General features: G+C 39.2%; 1 protein-coding gene across 1 annotated transcript; it reads left to right on the top strand.

Moving 5' to 3' along the window:
• The first annotated feature begins 1,376 nt into the window (after nucleotides 1-1,376).
• On the top strand, nucleotides 1,377-5,859 carry LOC133977744 (inhibin beta B chain). The gene is made up of 2 exons (XM_062416006.1): nucleotides 1,377-2,210; nucleotides 2,688-5,859. Exons 1-2 carry the CDS (start codon nucleotides 1,841-1,843, stop codon nucleotides 3,467-3,469), a joined length of 1,152 nt encoding a protein of 383 aa, XP_062271990.1. The 5' UTR covers nucleotides 1,377-1,840; the 3' UTR covers nucleotides 3,470-5,859.
• The last annotated feature ends 9,185 nt before the right edge of the window (nucleotides 5,860-15,044 follow it).

The following is a 15,044-nucleotide window of genomic DNA, read 5'->3' as shown; positions in this document are numbered from 1 at the left end:
CATCTCTTTTTACTGAGTGCAGCCATATTTCTCTTGCGTGCATTAGTCTCAGTTTTCGTCTTTTAATTTGTTATTTGTTTTTGTTCTCTCATCATTTTTATTCCTGTTCCTTATTTTATCACTTGTTCTGTCTTATCTGCTTTCAGTCAACTGTAAAGCACTTTGAACTACACCAGCCTGTATGAAAGGTGTATATAAATAAAGTTTGATTGATTGATTGATTGATTGACATTGAACCCTTTACCCAAGTCCATAAAGTGTAGTCTACAGAAGTAGCTTTCTTGACACTTGACAAGATTATTAACCTTTAAAGATAGCCTAATTTACCTACCCATACCCTACTACTGTAGCATATTGCTCGGTCACCCTTCTCAATTAAAAAAAAGAAAGAAAATATAAGATGTCTATCTAAAGTAAACTGGCTGATGAGGACGAATAATGGATTGTGTGTGTCTGTGTGTCTGTGTGTCTGTGTGTGTGTGTGTGTGTGTGTGTGTGTGTGTGTGTGTGTGTGTGTGTGTGTGTGTGTGTGTTTGTGTGTGTGTGTGTGTGTGTGTGTTTGTGTGTTATATCAATTAGGGCATTGTATTTCAGTATCTACTGTGGGCCTAAGCTTCCAGAACAGCTTCAATGCACCTTGACATTGATTCTACAGTTTCTGAACTCTACTGGAGGGATGAACACCATTCTTACAAAAAGAAATTCCCACATTGAGTGTTTTGATGAAATGTTTCATCATAGGATAAAGATGATCAATCAGAATAACTTTGTATTGATTTTCAGTGACCCTTCCCTCTAATGGGACAAGTGGACCTAAACCAAGCCAGCAAAATGCAGTATAACAGAGCCACCAGATCCTCTCACTGTAGATGTCAATCATTTTAAACTGTCTTCCATCACAATTTTGGTGGACTGGTCTAGCCTACCTAGGATTGTATTCCAATACTGTGAGAACCGATACAGAAAAGACAAGCTAATACGGTCAATAACATTACAGAAAGACAGGAGTCATAACATACACACAAACGTACGTACTTACGCAAATGAGACGTAATTTTGTAGTCATATATTATGCCACCTTGCAGCAAACGTGATAGAACCTGTTTCAAATACCGTGCTGAGGTCTCCACCTCATAGCCTCGAGCATTTGCACATGTTAAACTACAATTCAATTGTTTGGTGTTTGCGAGCTCGTGAGGGTTTTTCTCTAACTGGGTTAAAGTGCACTGAATTTCAACTTTGATCGGCAGGAGTGATGGCTGCTCAGTCACCCTGGAGAGGACAACGTGGCACTGTGGTGACATTCTACAGGTAGTCTACGACCTTATTATATCAAATTTATCTCACAATGTTACAACATTTTAAGCTGATATCATTACGACACCACAATAAAACGCACAGATTGGATATGACTCTCTTTCAGGTGTTTCCTTGACAGTAATGTTACTTTTCTTGTGTGCCACTAGTCGTCACTTGCCTGTGTTGGCGATTGTGAGTCAGTAGCCTACGTGTGAGTGCGTGTTTTGTGTGTGTGTTGTGAGTGCATGTGTTGTGTGAGAGAGAGGGACACACAGATGCTTTCCTGTAATTTCCTCTGTGCCCCGATGCGCTCATTGGTGCGTCCCTCCAACGTGTCACCAGTTTTGGTGGATTACCCCAGATATCTTCACCATCAGTAGGGTGTAACACCACTCCTTTCTCTCAACTTCTGTGTGCACGGTGTCCAGCTGCCAAGAAGGACCTGTGATAACACTTTGGAAACTTGTGTCATTCAAAGAAGCATTTGGGAGAAAGGATTCGAGTATTTTTATTAGTTCTTTTACGCACGCCGAGCACAAAAATGCATCTATTTGCTTCAGAGTCAAGGATGACTTCGTCATTTTCATTCCTAGCGCTCCTGTTTCTGGTGTCCTGGCTGTTGAAGGGTTTCTGTGTTAGTGGCTCCCCAGGTTGCGCGTCCTGTGGCTTGCCGGCGATGGATAAAGAAGCAGAGGAACTGTTGATGATAGAGATCGCCAAACAGCAACTTTTGGAAAAACTGCACCTGAAAGAAAGACCAAACATCACTCACACGGTGCCTCGGGCGGCGCTCTTCACTGCTCTGCGCAAACTGCATTCGGGGCGCGTCAGACAGGATGGTACTCTTGAACTAGAAAACAGTATACCTGCAAAAGATCAAGGCTATGAAATAGTGAGCTTTGCAGATATAAGTAAGTGTTGTATTAATCTTTTACATTGTCAAGCTGTTTTTTCCCCCGTGTTATGGCACTGAAACGTCACGACCGCATTTTATGTGCCTTTTACGCAAGTCAGTGCGTAAAAGGCTCACCAAATGAGATCAGGTACTCCGCGTGCCTTGTTAAATACTGTTCCAAAAATGTAGTAAAAGTTTTAGATTACAGTTTCGTAAAAGTTTAAGATTACAGTTTCTGTCATCGGGTTTATTACATGTCTACGGCTAGTGCTGAGCTACTATTAAAGGTCATTAATGCATAGTCATAGGGTAAAATGGATGTAAGAGATTGACCATTCCTTTATTTCATATTAATCTGTAGATTTACATTACAAGTATGGTTATACATTATTTACTCCTTTGCTTGTGTGAAATACCTCACAATCTCTAAAATAACCAAAATACTCACAATCTGTTTTTTTTTTTGTTTTTTTTTACTATCATTGATTCATAGATGAACCAGTGAGCAATGATGAGGCCAGCCTCAGTCTTGCATTTCAGTTTCTGCAGGAACATGGCAAGAGTGTCCAGGTCCTCCAGTCTTCTCTCTGGATCTATGTCCGCTCCTCCAAGGACCCTCACCGGGACTCACGCCTCTCTGCCAGGGTCTTCCTTTCAGCAGATGGCAGGGTATCATCCTCTAACCGCACCCTGGTGATAGAAAAGATGCTCGAGGTCCAGGACAGTAACTGGCACACTTTCCCCATCACCCGCACACTGCAGTCCTTCCTGGATGGTGGCCAACACCAACTGCGTCTGGAGGTTAGCTGTGAGGAGGATGGGAAGAACCTTTGCTCCCTGGATAACTCTGCCGATACCCCGAACCAACCCTTTCTGGTGGCCCAGGTGCGTCTCCGTGACAACCACTCCAAACACACACTCAGAAAGCGCTCTCTGCGTTGTGGTGAAGATGTAACTGTGTGCTGCAAGAGAGACTTCTACATCAAGTTCAAGGATATCCAGTGGCATGACTGGATCATTGCACCTGAAGGCTACCATATGAACTACTGCATGGGTCAGTGCCTCCAACATCTGTCTGGTTCCCCAGGTATAGCATCATCATTCCATGCCACTGTCTTCAGCCAGCTGAAAGTCAACGGCATTAACACAGGTGCCTCTTCATGTTGTGTTCCCACTGAGCGCAGGCCACTTTCCATGGTCTACTTCAACTCTCAGCACAGCATTGTCAAAACGGACGTTCCTGATATGATAGTAGAGTCCTGTGGATGTACATAAAAGAGAGTATGAGAGAAATATTGCAATTAATATGAATTTGCTTTCATGCAGTTTACCTAAAACAGAGATAAGAAAGATACAAGACAGGGAAGATACAAACACACATGTACAGAGGAAAGGAAATGTAAGCATTTCTCTGTGTTTAGTTAAGGACAAATAGCATTTGTGTTACTACATAAGAAAAACTAATTGAATTCAGCACATCACTTTAGTATTTCATTGACAGAAGAAAAAAACTATATAAATCAGAGGTCACACCAAAGGACACAATAAGAACTCAAAGCGATTAATATGAAGCCTTCACTGTAGAGTAAAATGTATAGCTTTAAACTTTGTCTTTGTATATATGAGGTATTTATTTAGTCTTAGACAATTGCTGCTGGGATCCAGTTCAAATATGCTGTAAAATATTTTATGAATCTCAGGAAATTGGGATCAGAACTGATGCCACCCAAACTCTTTCAAAGCACATTGGCTAAGTTTCCAGTATATTTCATAATATAGTAATGTATGTCCACATACAAATAATAAATGCTTTTTTTACTTTTTATTTTTACAGAACTGTTATACTTACATGACTAATATTGCACCTTCTCTTAGTCTACTTAAATGCTTCCATTTAAAGTGAGTTAAGAGACCCTTGATTTAAAGTGTGCCTTCTTTATTATCTTGTGATGACAAATCGCAACTTATACATTGAGTATCAAGTCGTCTTGGATAAAAGGGGTCTAAAAACCAAAGAGAATCAGTTCTGCACTTCTGCTTGAATCTTATTTTATGTATGCAGCATCATTTTCATTTTTCCCTTTAGTATTGAATGTGGACCTGTGACACAAAGTTTATAAGGACAGTTATTTGTATTCTTATAATTTGACTTTTTCTTATATTACATCCAACAACTATTTTCATTTTTGTGCAAAGTTGTGATGAGAATAATTTAGTGAAGTGGAAACTGAAAGGGTTTGAACTGGAAAAATCTGCACCTGATGATGCAGGCTGAAATATGTTTGATCAGCATCTCCACTGTATTATTTGCACAGGACGGCTAATCAGTTGGGCAACTGTGGTACTGACAACATTTGAACTCAAGGTCATTTCTCAGCTGCATGAGCAAACATTTGGCTATTGCTTCAGTGTCTGTTAATGTGAAGGTCTGCGCAGCAGGTAGGTCAATGGGCATGTGCTGTTGCACGTTGGCATTTATAGCTCTCAAAGTCTAAAGTTTTCTGGGATGATGTAAATTTAGAAGCTTTCCAGCTAAAGGTAAAAAAAAAAGGCCACTATGCATACTGAAATCATTTGACTTAAAGAGTGGTGTTGATGGACACTGTTGCCCCACAATACAACAAATAACACAAATGGAGGACCTACCCACTGCTTAACACTTTAAGCCTTTTTTTTTGCATGTGAAATTAGTATTACAAAGCTGACATCTGTCAGCACATGATTTGTATCATTTCATGCTAGTAAAAAATATAATGTACAATACTTTGTTAACTACAAAAGTATTACACTGCCAGCAGTAGTAGATGTTAGCTCATGGTATGGAAATGGGGCAAATCCTTGTTTACTTTTTTTTATTTTTTTTAGCCTACTTGGTTTACACCAAGCAGTGTAAAAGTCAAATATCTTTTTTATGCTTTCTGGATGGTGTCTCAAGGGTGGTAATTTTCCTCACTGGATTGGTAAACTGCATGCTTTAAGTACCTGTAATGTACAGCCAAGAGGCAACAAGCAAAACTTTGAGCAAATGAAGATGGAGCATTTTGATCATTAAGATCTTTCATCACATCTTTGTTCAAATAGCCTGCAAACATGTTTAGACTGTTTTGATCATTTTTGTCATTCCTCATCAACAATGAATATCACCTCTCTTTGTTGCCTCTAAAAGCTGCACTTGTATTATTACTTTATTGTTTAATGCTTTAGTTTATTGTTTGTTTTATTTTACAAGCACCTCCTGTTCCAGGAAGGTAACATCATAACATAACTTACTAGGCACTTTATAATCCTACACTGTATTTTTAGAGCAAATTTTGCTTGAATGGTCTACTACTTACAACTTGGATGGGCACTGCCAAGAAATGTAAAAAGGCCTACATAAAGCAAATTTAAATCAGTTTCTTAAGCTCTATTTGTTTTAAATATGTGGTTTTGTATATGAGCACACCATTGATGCAAGAATGTCTTTACATTTTAAGTGGTGGATTTGAATTCTGTTTTAATTTAATGTTATACTATAATTCTGTCTTTATTTTTTATATCATACTATATTTTATGCATAAAGTGATTTATCAAAGCAATTGTTAAAGGTTTGTCATAATGTGCTGAAATGGCATTTTGTGATTTCAGTGAAAGTATATTTTTAATAAATAAATATTTTCAATCAACCCATTTGTTTCTGTTATATTTTTTAATTGTTATATCTCTTCTCTTTAGCCACAACAAGAACACACAGTGAGTGAGAACAGAAAGAGTAATGGTGATTAGAAAATTAAATATATAAAATGTATACAAATTGAACCAACCACACAGACAAAATAAAATCTGTAAACACAAATAGTTTTTACTCTCCTTCTTTTCTATGTTCTGTGAGATATGTTGAGCATTACTTTTAAGTTTATCAGTGGGAATATGTTTTGGTTTAGAAAATGTTAAAGAAAAAATTCCCCTGCTTTTGACAATACAGTGTTTTCTTTTTTCAAAGCAATACATTTTACTACCAAGTGCAGAAAGCTTTTTTTGTTTTTTTTACATTAAAAGTCAGAAGGACCACCATGAGAAACAAGGACTGTGTCATTTAGTCACAGTGGGACTGTTTGTAGGGCTATTACATGGGGGCCGAGCATGTGAACCCCAGTTCAGACACACAGATGAAGTTAGGCAGGGATATGAAGATACTTATTAGAGCAGGCAAGGGGAAAACTAGTACCGGTAGCTTGGAAACTGGGGCTTGGGCTGGTTGCTCAGAACTTGGGGCTTAGGCTTGAACTGCAAGCTGAGAACCTGGGGTTGAGGACTAGGCTGGAAACTGGAACCAGGAACTGAGGCGGCAGGAGCAATGAGAGAGTGGGGGTTCAGGGTAGGGAAGCAGGGCTGATGACACGAGAGGACAGGAGAAAGGGACCAGAGACAGAGCAGCACTGCAGGGAACAAGAGACAAGGACAGGAGCCAAAACCAAGGCCATGTATGATTACTGGAGATGAGCAGGGCAGGTGAGTTCAGGTGGACAGCTTGAGGACAGGATAGAATCAGAGCAAAGACCCTCAGGGAGATGACCAAGGGGCTGCTCGAAACCATGACGGAAAGACACAGCATATGGGCAGAGTCACTTAGGAGGTTGACTGGAAAACGGGAAAGGTAGGGTTGCTCTGGCAGGCAACCGAAAGGCAGGGCAGACAAGTGGGACCACTTGGGAGGGTGACCAGAAGGCGGAACAGACAGGCGGGATCACTTGGGAGGGCAACTGGACAGCAGGAAAGATGGGTGGAGTCACTCTTGAGTGTGACCTGGTGGTTAGATAGAAAAGTGGAGTCACTGTGGAGGTCCACAAAATGGGTCCACTCTGTAGGTGGATGACGTAGGCAGACCTGTGTAGCGGACACAGCATCGGTACGGCTCAGAACATCATTTGGTCAGAGTCACCTTTGACCCTGGGATGAGTCAATTGGATCAGGTTTGATATAGAGACTGACATGGTCTCTCTCTTGGACAAACAAAGATCCATTAACATTCCATGGAGCAACCAAAAGTGACAAGAACTACATAAAAGTAACGAAAGACAGATTTTGGTGCTTCCTTTGGACGTCATAATTTATCGGAGGGACTTTACTAACCCTTTCTTCCATCAGATTAGAGTCATACAGATCGCCGTCATAAATTATGAGACACTGAACATTCCTTACTTTCCCCTCTGTGTCTCCTGAATCCACACAGAGCATGAAAGTGAGAAAATTAGTGTTAAAAGCTTAAACAAGAACGTCTTAGTAAATAGTATGGTTTAAACAATACCAATTACTTATATCAGTATCAATTACCTAAAGAAACCTCCATTGTAACAGTTATTACAGCGATCACAGATAAATGGGTATTTGAAGAACTGTCATTATACTTTCTCTTTTAGTAAACACAAATGTTAGTATGAGAATGTTACTTAATATGAGAAAGTGTTACATTGATGTTATGCTTACATTATGGTGATAATCAATTATCTATCATGGAATAAGTAGAATAACAATGTGTCATGCTTGATCATAGTAATCCTTTTCAGGTTTTAATGAATAGCAACTTGATGAATCAAGCTGATGTTATATTAATGCCAGAATGATACATCCTGTGTTCTGTGTTACTATGTTACAGTATGCATTTTATAATCAGGATTAAATACTGAATGAATGATGATGATGATGAAAAGTTCCACAGTAAAAAAAACTGGAAATTACATCCTCAAAGTAGCAGTGATGAACCTGATTGGCTGACACACAAGCCCTCCCCAGGACAAAACCCAGCTGCACCCATCTGACTAGGCTTTTTTGACTTGACTTGGCTTTGCTCCAGGTTTCCATCTTTTCTTTTCTTCACCTCACACATTCTTACCTTAGTCACCTTATCTTATTTTAATCTTTAGTTATTCTTTATCTTTTTTTTTGTTTTCTTAAGTTTTTGTAACCTTGTAACTTTTGTCAGCAAACGTACAGAGAAAAGGCCCTTTAAGTAAACACGTCAAGTTTTGCAGTCAGCCTGTTTTTGACCATTTTGAGGATTTTGACGTGTGGCCAATGCTGAGATCTCTCCAGAAAGTGATTAAACAGTGAACTAGTTACATTTGAACTTTTCCTCCATCTTTCATCAACCTGTGAGAGCTTTTTGGGCAGACAAACGTCTGTCAATCCTACGATTCATTATAATCGAGAGGGACAAAGTCTGCAGGCAGACAACCACCGGACCAGGCAGTCGGAGAAACGGCTAGCCGAACCGGACCATCCTCACAGCACCCCGTCCGGACCTGCGACGCTCTCTGAGATCTTCCACTTGGTGTGCGTATGCGTGGTTCTGAAGGACGGACAGCTGAGGCCCTCCATGGATGAAAGTAGGATCCAAATATTGCTTTAATCAAGGGTTGATGTCAGATCGAGTAATTCAAATTTTCTTTAAAAGTAAAACTCAGTAAAACTTACACGTTTTCTTAGTTTCCACATAATTACATATCGTTCATTTAAATTCATCATTCACCATCATCTTTCATTCATGTCGCTATATCGAGTAACCATCTGTTGAATTCATATTGTATTGCAAATTCATCATTACATTTATTTATAAATCATTTATAAGTAGTGTGTAGTTAATAAAATCCATAAAACTCAATCAATTGTGTATGTCTATTCTTTGAAGTGATACAGGGGATCTATTGAACCGTAAAGCCATGAATTTTAGATATTTGACTGATTCCGAAATGTCTTGATTTATTAATTATGATTTATTGAATAAAAACATTTATTGGACACACAAAAGTCCAATCAATCTATTCCTTCATAATCTGAAGGTGGTGCCCCTGATTAGATTACGAGAGCTAATTTTAATATCTTATCATTTCCTTAATTCGCCTACACCTGCTCTGGATGTTGACAAAGGTTCTTAGAAGAGCAGCCAAGGAGCTGGAGATCAGCAGAGAAGGCCGACTGCTAGAGGTCTGGCAGGACACCCGCAATGAAGACCAATGGCTCGGGACTCTGCTGGGCATTGGAAAGGGTGGCCAACAACCTGGGACCAGGCTGGGTAGCAGCAAGGGTGGCTGATGGCTAGGGATCTGGCTGGACATTGGCAAAAGCAGTCAACCGCTATGTAACAGGCAGGGTAGGTAGTAGAACAGGCTAGGTGATGGCCAATGACTCAGGAACTGGAATAAGTTGAGTGTTGGTGGGGCAGCCGACAGCACAAGAACAAGCTGGGCCTCGGTAGTGATGCTGGATAGAGGAGACTCTGTGGCACTGCGTAGCATAGACTCCATGGTGCTGGGCAGCAGAGAGGAGCTGGGCAAGAGAGAAAGCCAACGGCCTTGGGAAAAATTCTTCCATAGGCTCCTAAACGAGGGTACCCTAGCAAAAAGGCAAGATGAGACCCATAGAAAGGGGCATGCTGGTATTCTTCAGGGGCAGGATGACAGGACACTAGCAGACTTTACAGCCAGAAGACTAGCAGGGCCAAAGCTAACAGACTTGGTAGCAAACTGATGGCCCAGCAGGCCCAAAGCTAGCTATGGAGAGAAGTTGATGGCAAGAAAGCTGGATACCCCCAAGCTGGAGGACACACTGCACACAGGCTTGGAGCTGGTTGGGGAATTGCCAAGCTCCTCCATGGAGATGGCAGTGAGGAGCCTAAAAAAATCCTGCTCTTCATCAGGGGGAATACCTGTCAGCACACCAAAAGCTTCCCAAGTATTCGGCAAGCTGAGCTGGTGAATGTCTGCTGGGATGTCTCTGGCCAGATCGTACTGCAATGTGGGAACAGAGCAGGTGACCCCAAGTGCAGACAAACAGAGGCAAGGTGACAGGGACATGGCAGGACAAGGTATTTATTAAGGCAGGCCAGGGGAAACTTGTGCTGGTAGCTTGGAACCTGGGGCTAAGGCTTGGGCTGAAAGCTGGGAACAGGGTACAAGAGACAGGAGAGGAACAGAAGACAGGGCCAGAGTAGATGGGACTGCAGGGAACAGGAAGCAGGGGCTGGAGCCATAAGCAAGAAAGAGGAGAAATGTCAGGCTACGGAAAATCAACAACAAGAACACTGACAAATGCAGGAGAAATGGCTTGAAGTGTAGGCTGACTGAGCAGAGGCTACGTTCTGGCAGTGTGGAACTGCCAGGGCTGAGAGGTCTTGATGATGGAATGGGTTGCAGCTGGTGGGGCTGACTCCAGCACACCTGTCTCCACTAACACAATCACACACACAGGAAGAGAGACATTCGGGAAATGGCAACAGGTAGGGAGACACAGAACTAAGGCGGGAATTGTGACAACGGCAAAGGACGTGTTTGCTCATACAAATAGAGGAAGTGGCTTTATGGACTGTCTCTGTTTGGTGTGTAAACAGTTCCCCTTGGCATGCCATCATTTTTACATCATGCATGTGCATCGTGTATTGTACAAATAAACAATAAAGTATATAGTATAGAATCCATTTTGGCAAGCTTATGTGCTATAACAAATTGCCAAATGATTTATTGGCACATAATAGAGCATCTGTGACAATATGACACCAAATTCTGAATTTCTGACTAGATAATAAATAAGATAAATAACCAGTGTTCTGTTTTAAGTCACGGTTAATGTCCTTAAGATCAAAATCCCTGACTGACATATTCAATAACCGTTGGTGATAACATATTGACCCTTCCTGCCAAAATTTGACAACTCCCCCTGTACAGCCAACAGTGGTGCTGATGTTACACCACCCAAAATGGACTATAATCTGTATCTGAGGGTAGGTTGGCACTAAGAATGTTTTTCAGATTATACTACAATAAGTTGTTTATGCTTATTACTAATAAAGAGAATATTTCTGGTGTGTGATAGGCTTGAGTTATTTGCACATTAGATGGCAGACCTGGACTATGGACATTTTTTAAATTTTATTTCACATGTGTCTCTATAATGCTACTTGCCTAAGGTACTGATGGTGTTATTTGTAATTTCATCCGTAATAATTCTGCAGTTATGTACTAAAATATCAGCAGTGCTAATAACTGTAAGTACAACACACAGACTCTGGGTTAATGCTGTTGCTGTGAATCATATAGTTCAAAACATTGTCAGTGGCAGTTGGATTAAAACCCTGCGAAGATAGTTATGTATGTCCATACAAGGATATTCAGGAGTCAAGAAGGCAGAAATCCAAACAGAGCAACACCCCAACTGTTAGACTTACCATGTACATCTGACCAGTCCTCTTGGCACAAAAAAATATTTAGGGAGGCTTCAAATACAAATGTAGGCGTCAGGTGTATCATGCTGTTGTCACATGCTCGATTTGATATCAAGCTGTAATGAAATTCCATGTAAGTAACGTGCAAACTTGTGTAACACCTTCATCACACCTACTTAACATTACAGGACAGTACTGTGAGGGCACGTACCTCTGCCTCATACATTACAGCTGTACTCCGCCTACATACTAATATATCTGGACAGTATCTCCATTCTTGTAAATTACAGCCATACACCAAAATAGATGTGTCATTCAGCAGTACAGCAACACATTTTGCAAACTCACTACAAAATACATTAGTACAAAAAACTAACTTTTTTAGAGGTGATTATCATGACGGTCCGTTAAGTATTTCTGGTTTCTTAAACCTAAGGTTGCTGTTCATAGGGAGTCTGTAAATATTAGATATGACTAACTAGCTTTATTGATGCCTCCAGGTTTGATGTAATCAAGGTACTGAGCACCCCCTTCTGGAATGACATTGAACTGTTCTTGAAATGTGAATTAGTATTAATACAGCTTTGCTTTTTTTAATGGAATAAGATCAGTGACAAACATAGGGAATGGTAGAACTTCTCTCTTGAATTAGCAAGGAACATGTATAAATAAGTACAAAAGCTAATTCACAAATAGCGAACAAGTTCCCGAATAACAAGAATGGCACTGAGAGTAGCCTAGCACTAAAAAATCACTGTGTCCAAATTCAGGGGCCACCTCCTTTGAGGATAAGGCTTGCAATTGTCTATATGTTTCTTATTTTCCACAAATGCGTAGACCAACAATGAATTCATCTGTATTGTGTGTGTATCAAAAACTTGATATATCTTATTCCTCTGTGCCGTAGACCTTCATCTTTGTCCAAACAGTATTTAAAACTTGTGAATGAGCCTTACCATTGCACTGGGTGGCACATTCCTTTGTCTGTGAAGAGTGTGATTAGTGTAATTTATTTAGAAATGCTCCAAAGAACAAGGATCACATTTTAGTCTCTCACAGAGCATTTCCTGTCAGGCAGACATCACGTGTAACGCTAGCTTTTTGTGCTAGATATCACACAAAAAGTGATTTGTAGCACAAAAAGATCACAACCTCTTGATTTTGTGTTACATTGTAAATTTCTCTAATTACTGTAGTACATAGTCAAGAGATTGTTATATATAGCGCAACAATCTTGCAAAGTACCGTAAATTGATCCACATAGCGGCATCAAAAACATACACGTACAGTATATCTTTGTAATTTGGATGAACAGACCTTTTAAACAACCTATAATTGACTGGTTCCGGCTGACGTCATCTCTAGTATGTCTTTCTTCCAGCTTCATCTGGCTACATTTGCAGACACTAGATCAGAAACAGATAGATAATAAATAAAATAGATAATAAATGTGTTTGTTAACAGTTGTGGCAACTCCAAAAGTCAGACGATGATTGATGTCTATCATCATGTTGGGATGTACAGCAACTCATATTAATCAGTGGCAAACCAAAGAAACTGTAGCCAGTTAGAATTCACATTTCCTGCAGAAAACATTAAGGACCATCATGTTAATGTTACGTGGAGAACACGGGTAATGTCTGAGTCTCTGACTGCACGTGTGATGGTTTTAGAGCATGAGCCTGAGGACAGTTCCATGTTCATCATGTGCAAAGGTGAGTACTTTTTGACACCAGGAAGTAATTACATTGGAAAGTAGATAGCTGACCTACTATTGGAAAAATAAAAGCCTACTGACTCACTGATACACTGACACACTAACCCACAGACCTGGTGTTTGCTGTGTACCGCTAATATCCTAATCCTTCACTCTACACAATCCCACAAATCCCCTGGGGAGGGTTACGGTGTCTGTCAGACTCGTCCCCTGCAATGTCATGACAGGCCACCGTTTACAGGAACTGCTCTCACACTCTCTCCTTTCAGGCCTCAGGTAAACCGTAAACAACAATATTATGCATTATGTAGTACACAAGTAGATGTAGGAACAGTTATCATATATTATTCATGCTATGAAATATGTTCAAGGGTTTGCGGTATTCAAATGTAAAGTATATTGAGGAAATATGTGAAAAGTGAGCTGATTTTATCTGTTAATGCACCATCAGACTTGCTGTTGACTCGGTCAAATCAAATCCTCAACAAGAGCACAGATCAATTATTCAATTTAGTAATCTCGGATTTAGGCTAGCCAACTCTGTGAACTAGTGTAATGCATTCAATACAAACAAATGTCAACTGCACTGTAGCTGACGGAGATGTCTTTGTGGCCATCGCCTACAAGTGACATTTAATTGTGTTATTTAGCTTTATTGTAGGTTAGGTAGGTTAGGTAAGTTTTATTTTTCCGATGATTTACAAAATAAATTCACAATAAGTTCCATGAATCATTTCTTGAACAGATGTTCATGCAAACAAAACAAAACAAACAAAACAAAGATAAGAGAAAAAGTGATAAGATATATAAACAAAACAATTATTATATCATCATTCTTTCCTCATCCCTATATGTTTCTCTTACAAATTATTTATTCTCTCTTTTATTCTCTTTTGTTTTCTTTGATCAACAGTGTAATGCTAAAGTTATATATATCCTATGATGGCATTCAGGTGTCCAACTTAAAATGGTAGAATAAACAGAATGCACATTATGTAAAGGTGTTGTTAACTTGTTATACTTAAAGTTAGCCCACATTACATAAGCATTGACAAATCAGTTAAGTGTCACAGTATGATTTTGTCATCCAAAAATGTCAATAACAGATATAAAGTTTAACCTCCCTTGTATGTTGAGAACTGTTTTAAGAAGGGCCATGATGTTGTTGGTGAATGTTGTTTGCATTCTTGCTCCAATGTCCCAGTACTTCAAGTAACCTTTAAATCCACAGGATCCCATTACGACAGACCCAATTACCTGTTTTATCTCTGTGTTACATCAGACCTACCTTGTTATAGAACAATATCCTGCATCGTCAATGTCAACTCAGCTAGAGCTTTACTGTTAACTCGGTGTCCACTGTAAAATAGGTCATTTGCTTTCAGTTTCAGTTTAATGTTACTTTCAGTCCTTCTATTTAGCAGTTGTTAACAGTAGATTAACATTTAGTAATGGTTTATAGCACATTGTAATTTAGTTGTAAGCAGATGAAGTGTTTACTTACATATTCATCAACAACTGTAACTCCTCCTTTTTGTATCCATGAGTGGATACTGGTCTATAAAAGTAATTAATACCAGTAAAACTCAATTGTTATCATTTAAAATATGTCTTTATAGGAGAAGTTATAATTGTTGACCAATACTCAGAAACACTCAGAAAGATCCATTATTATTATTATTATTATTATTATTATTATTATTATTATTATTATTATTATTATTATTATTATTATTATTATTATTGTTGTTGTTGTTGTTGTTGTTGTTGTTGTTTTTGTTGTTTTTGTTGTTTTTATCACTAATAACTAACTAAATAATAATAATAATAATAATAATAATAATAATAATAATAATAATAACATAGTATTATATTGTGGAAAATGTCACATATGTAGATCACATTGTCAAATTAAGATTGTAGCAACTACTGGAAAA

This window comes from Scomber scombrus, chromosome 3 (genome assembly GCF_963691925.1).
Source record: "Scomber scombrus chromosome 3, fScoSco1.1, whole genome shotgun sequence".
NCBI lineage: Eukaryota > Metazoa > Chordata > Actinopteri > Scombriformes > Scombridae > Scomber > Scomber scombrus.
Note: the sequence above shows the minus strand (reverse complement) of the source record. Positions and strands in the feature narration are given on the sequence as shown.

Coding starts and splice junctions, on each gene's coding strand:
- LOC133977744 (XM_062416006.1), top strand. CDS start 1,841: ATGCATCTATTTGCTTCAGAGTCAAGGATGACTTCGTCATTTTCATTC. Junction 2,211..2,687: donor AGTGAGCTTTGCAGATATAA/GTAAGTGTTGTA, acceptor ATTGATTCATAG/ATGAACCAGTGAGCAATGAT.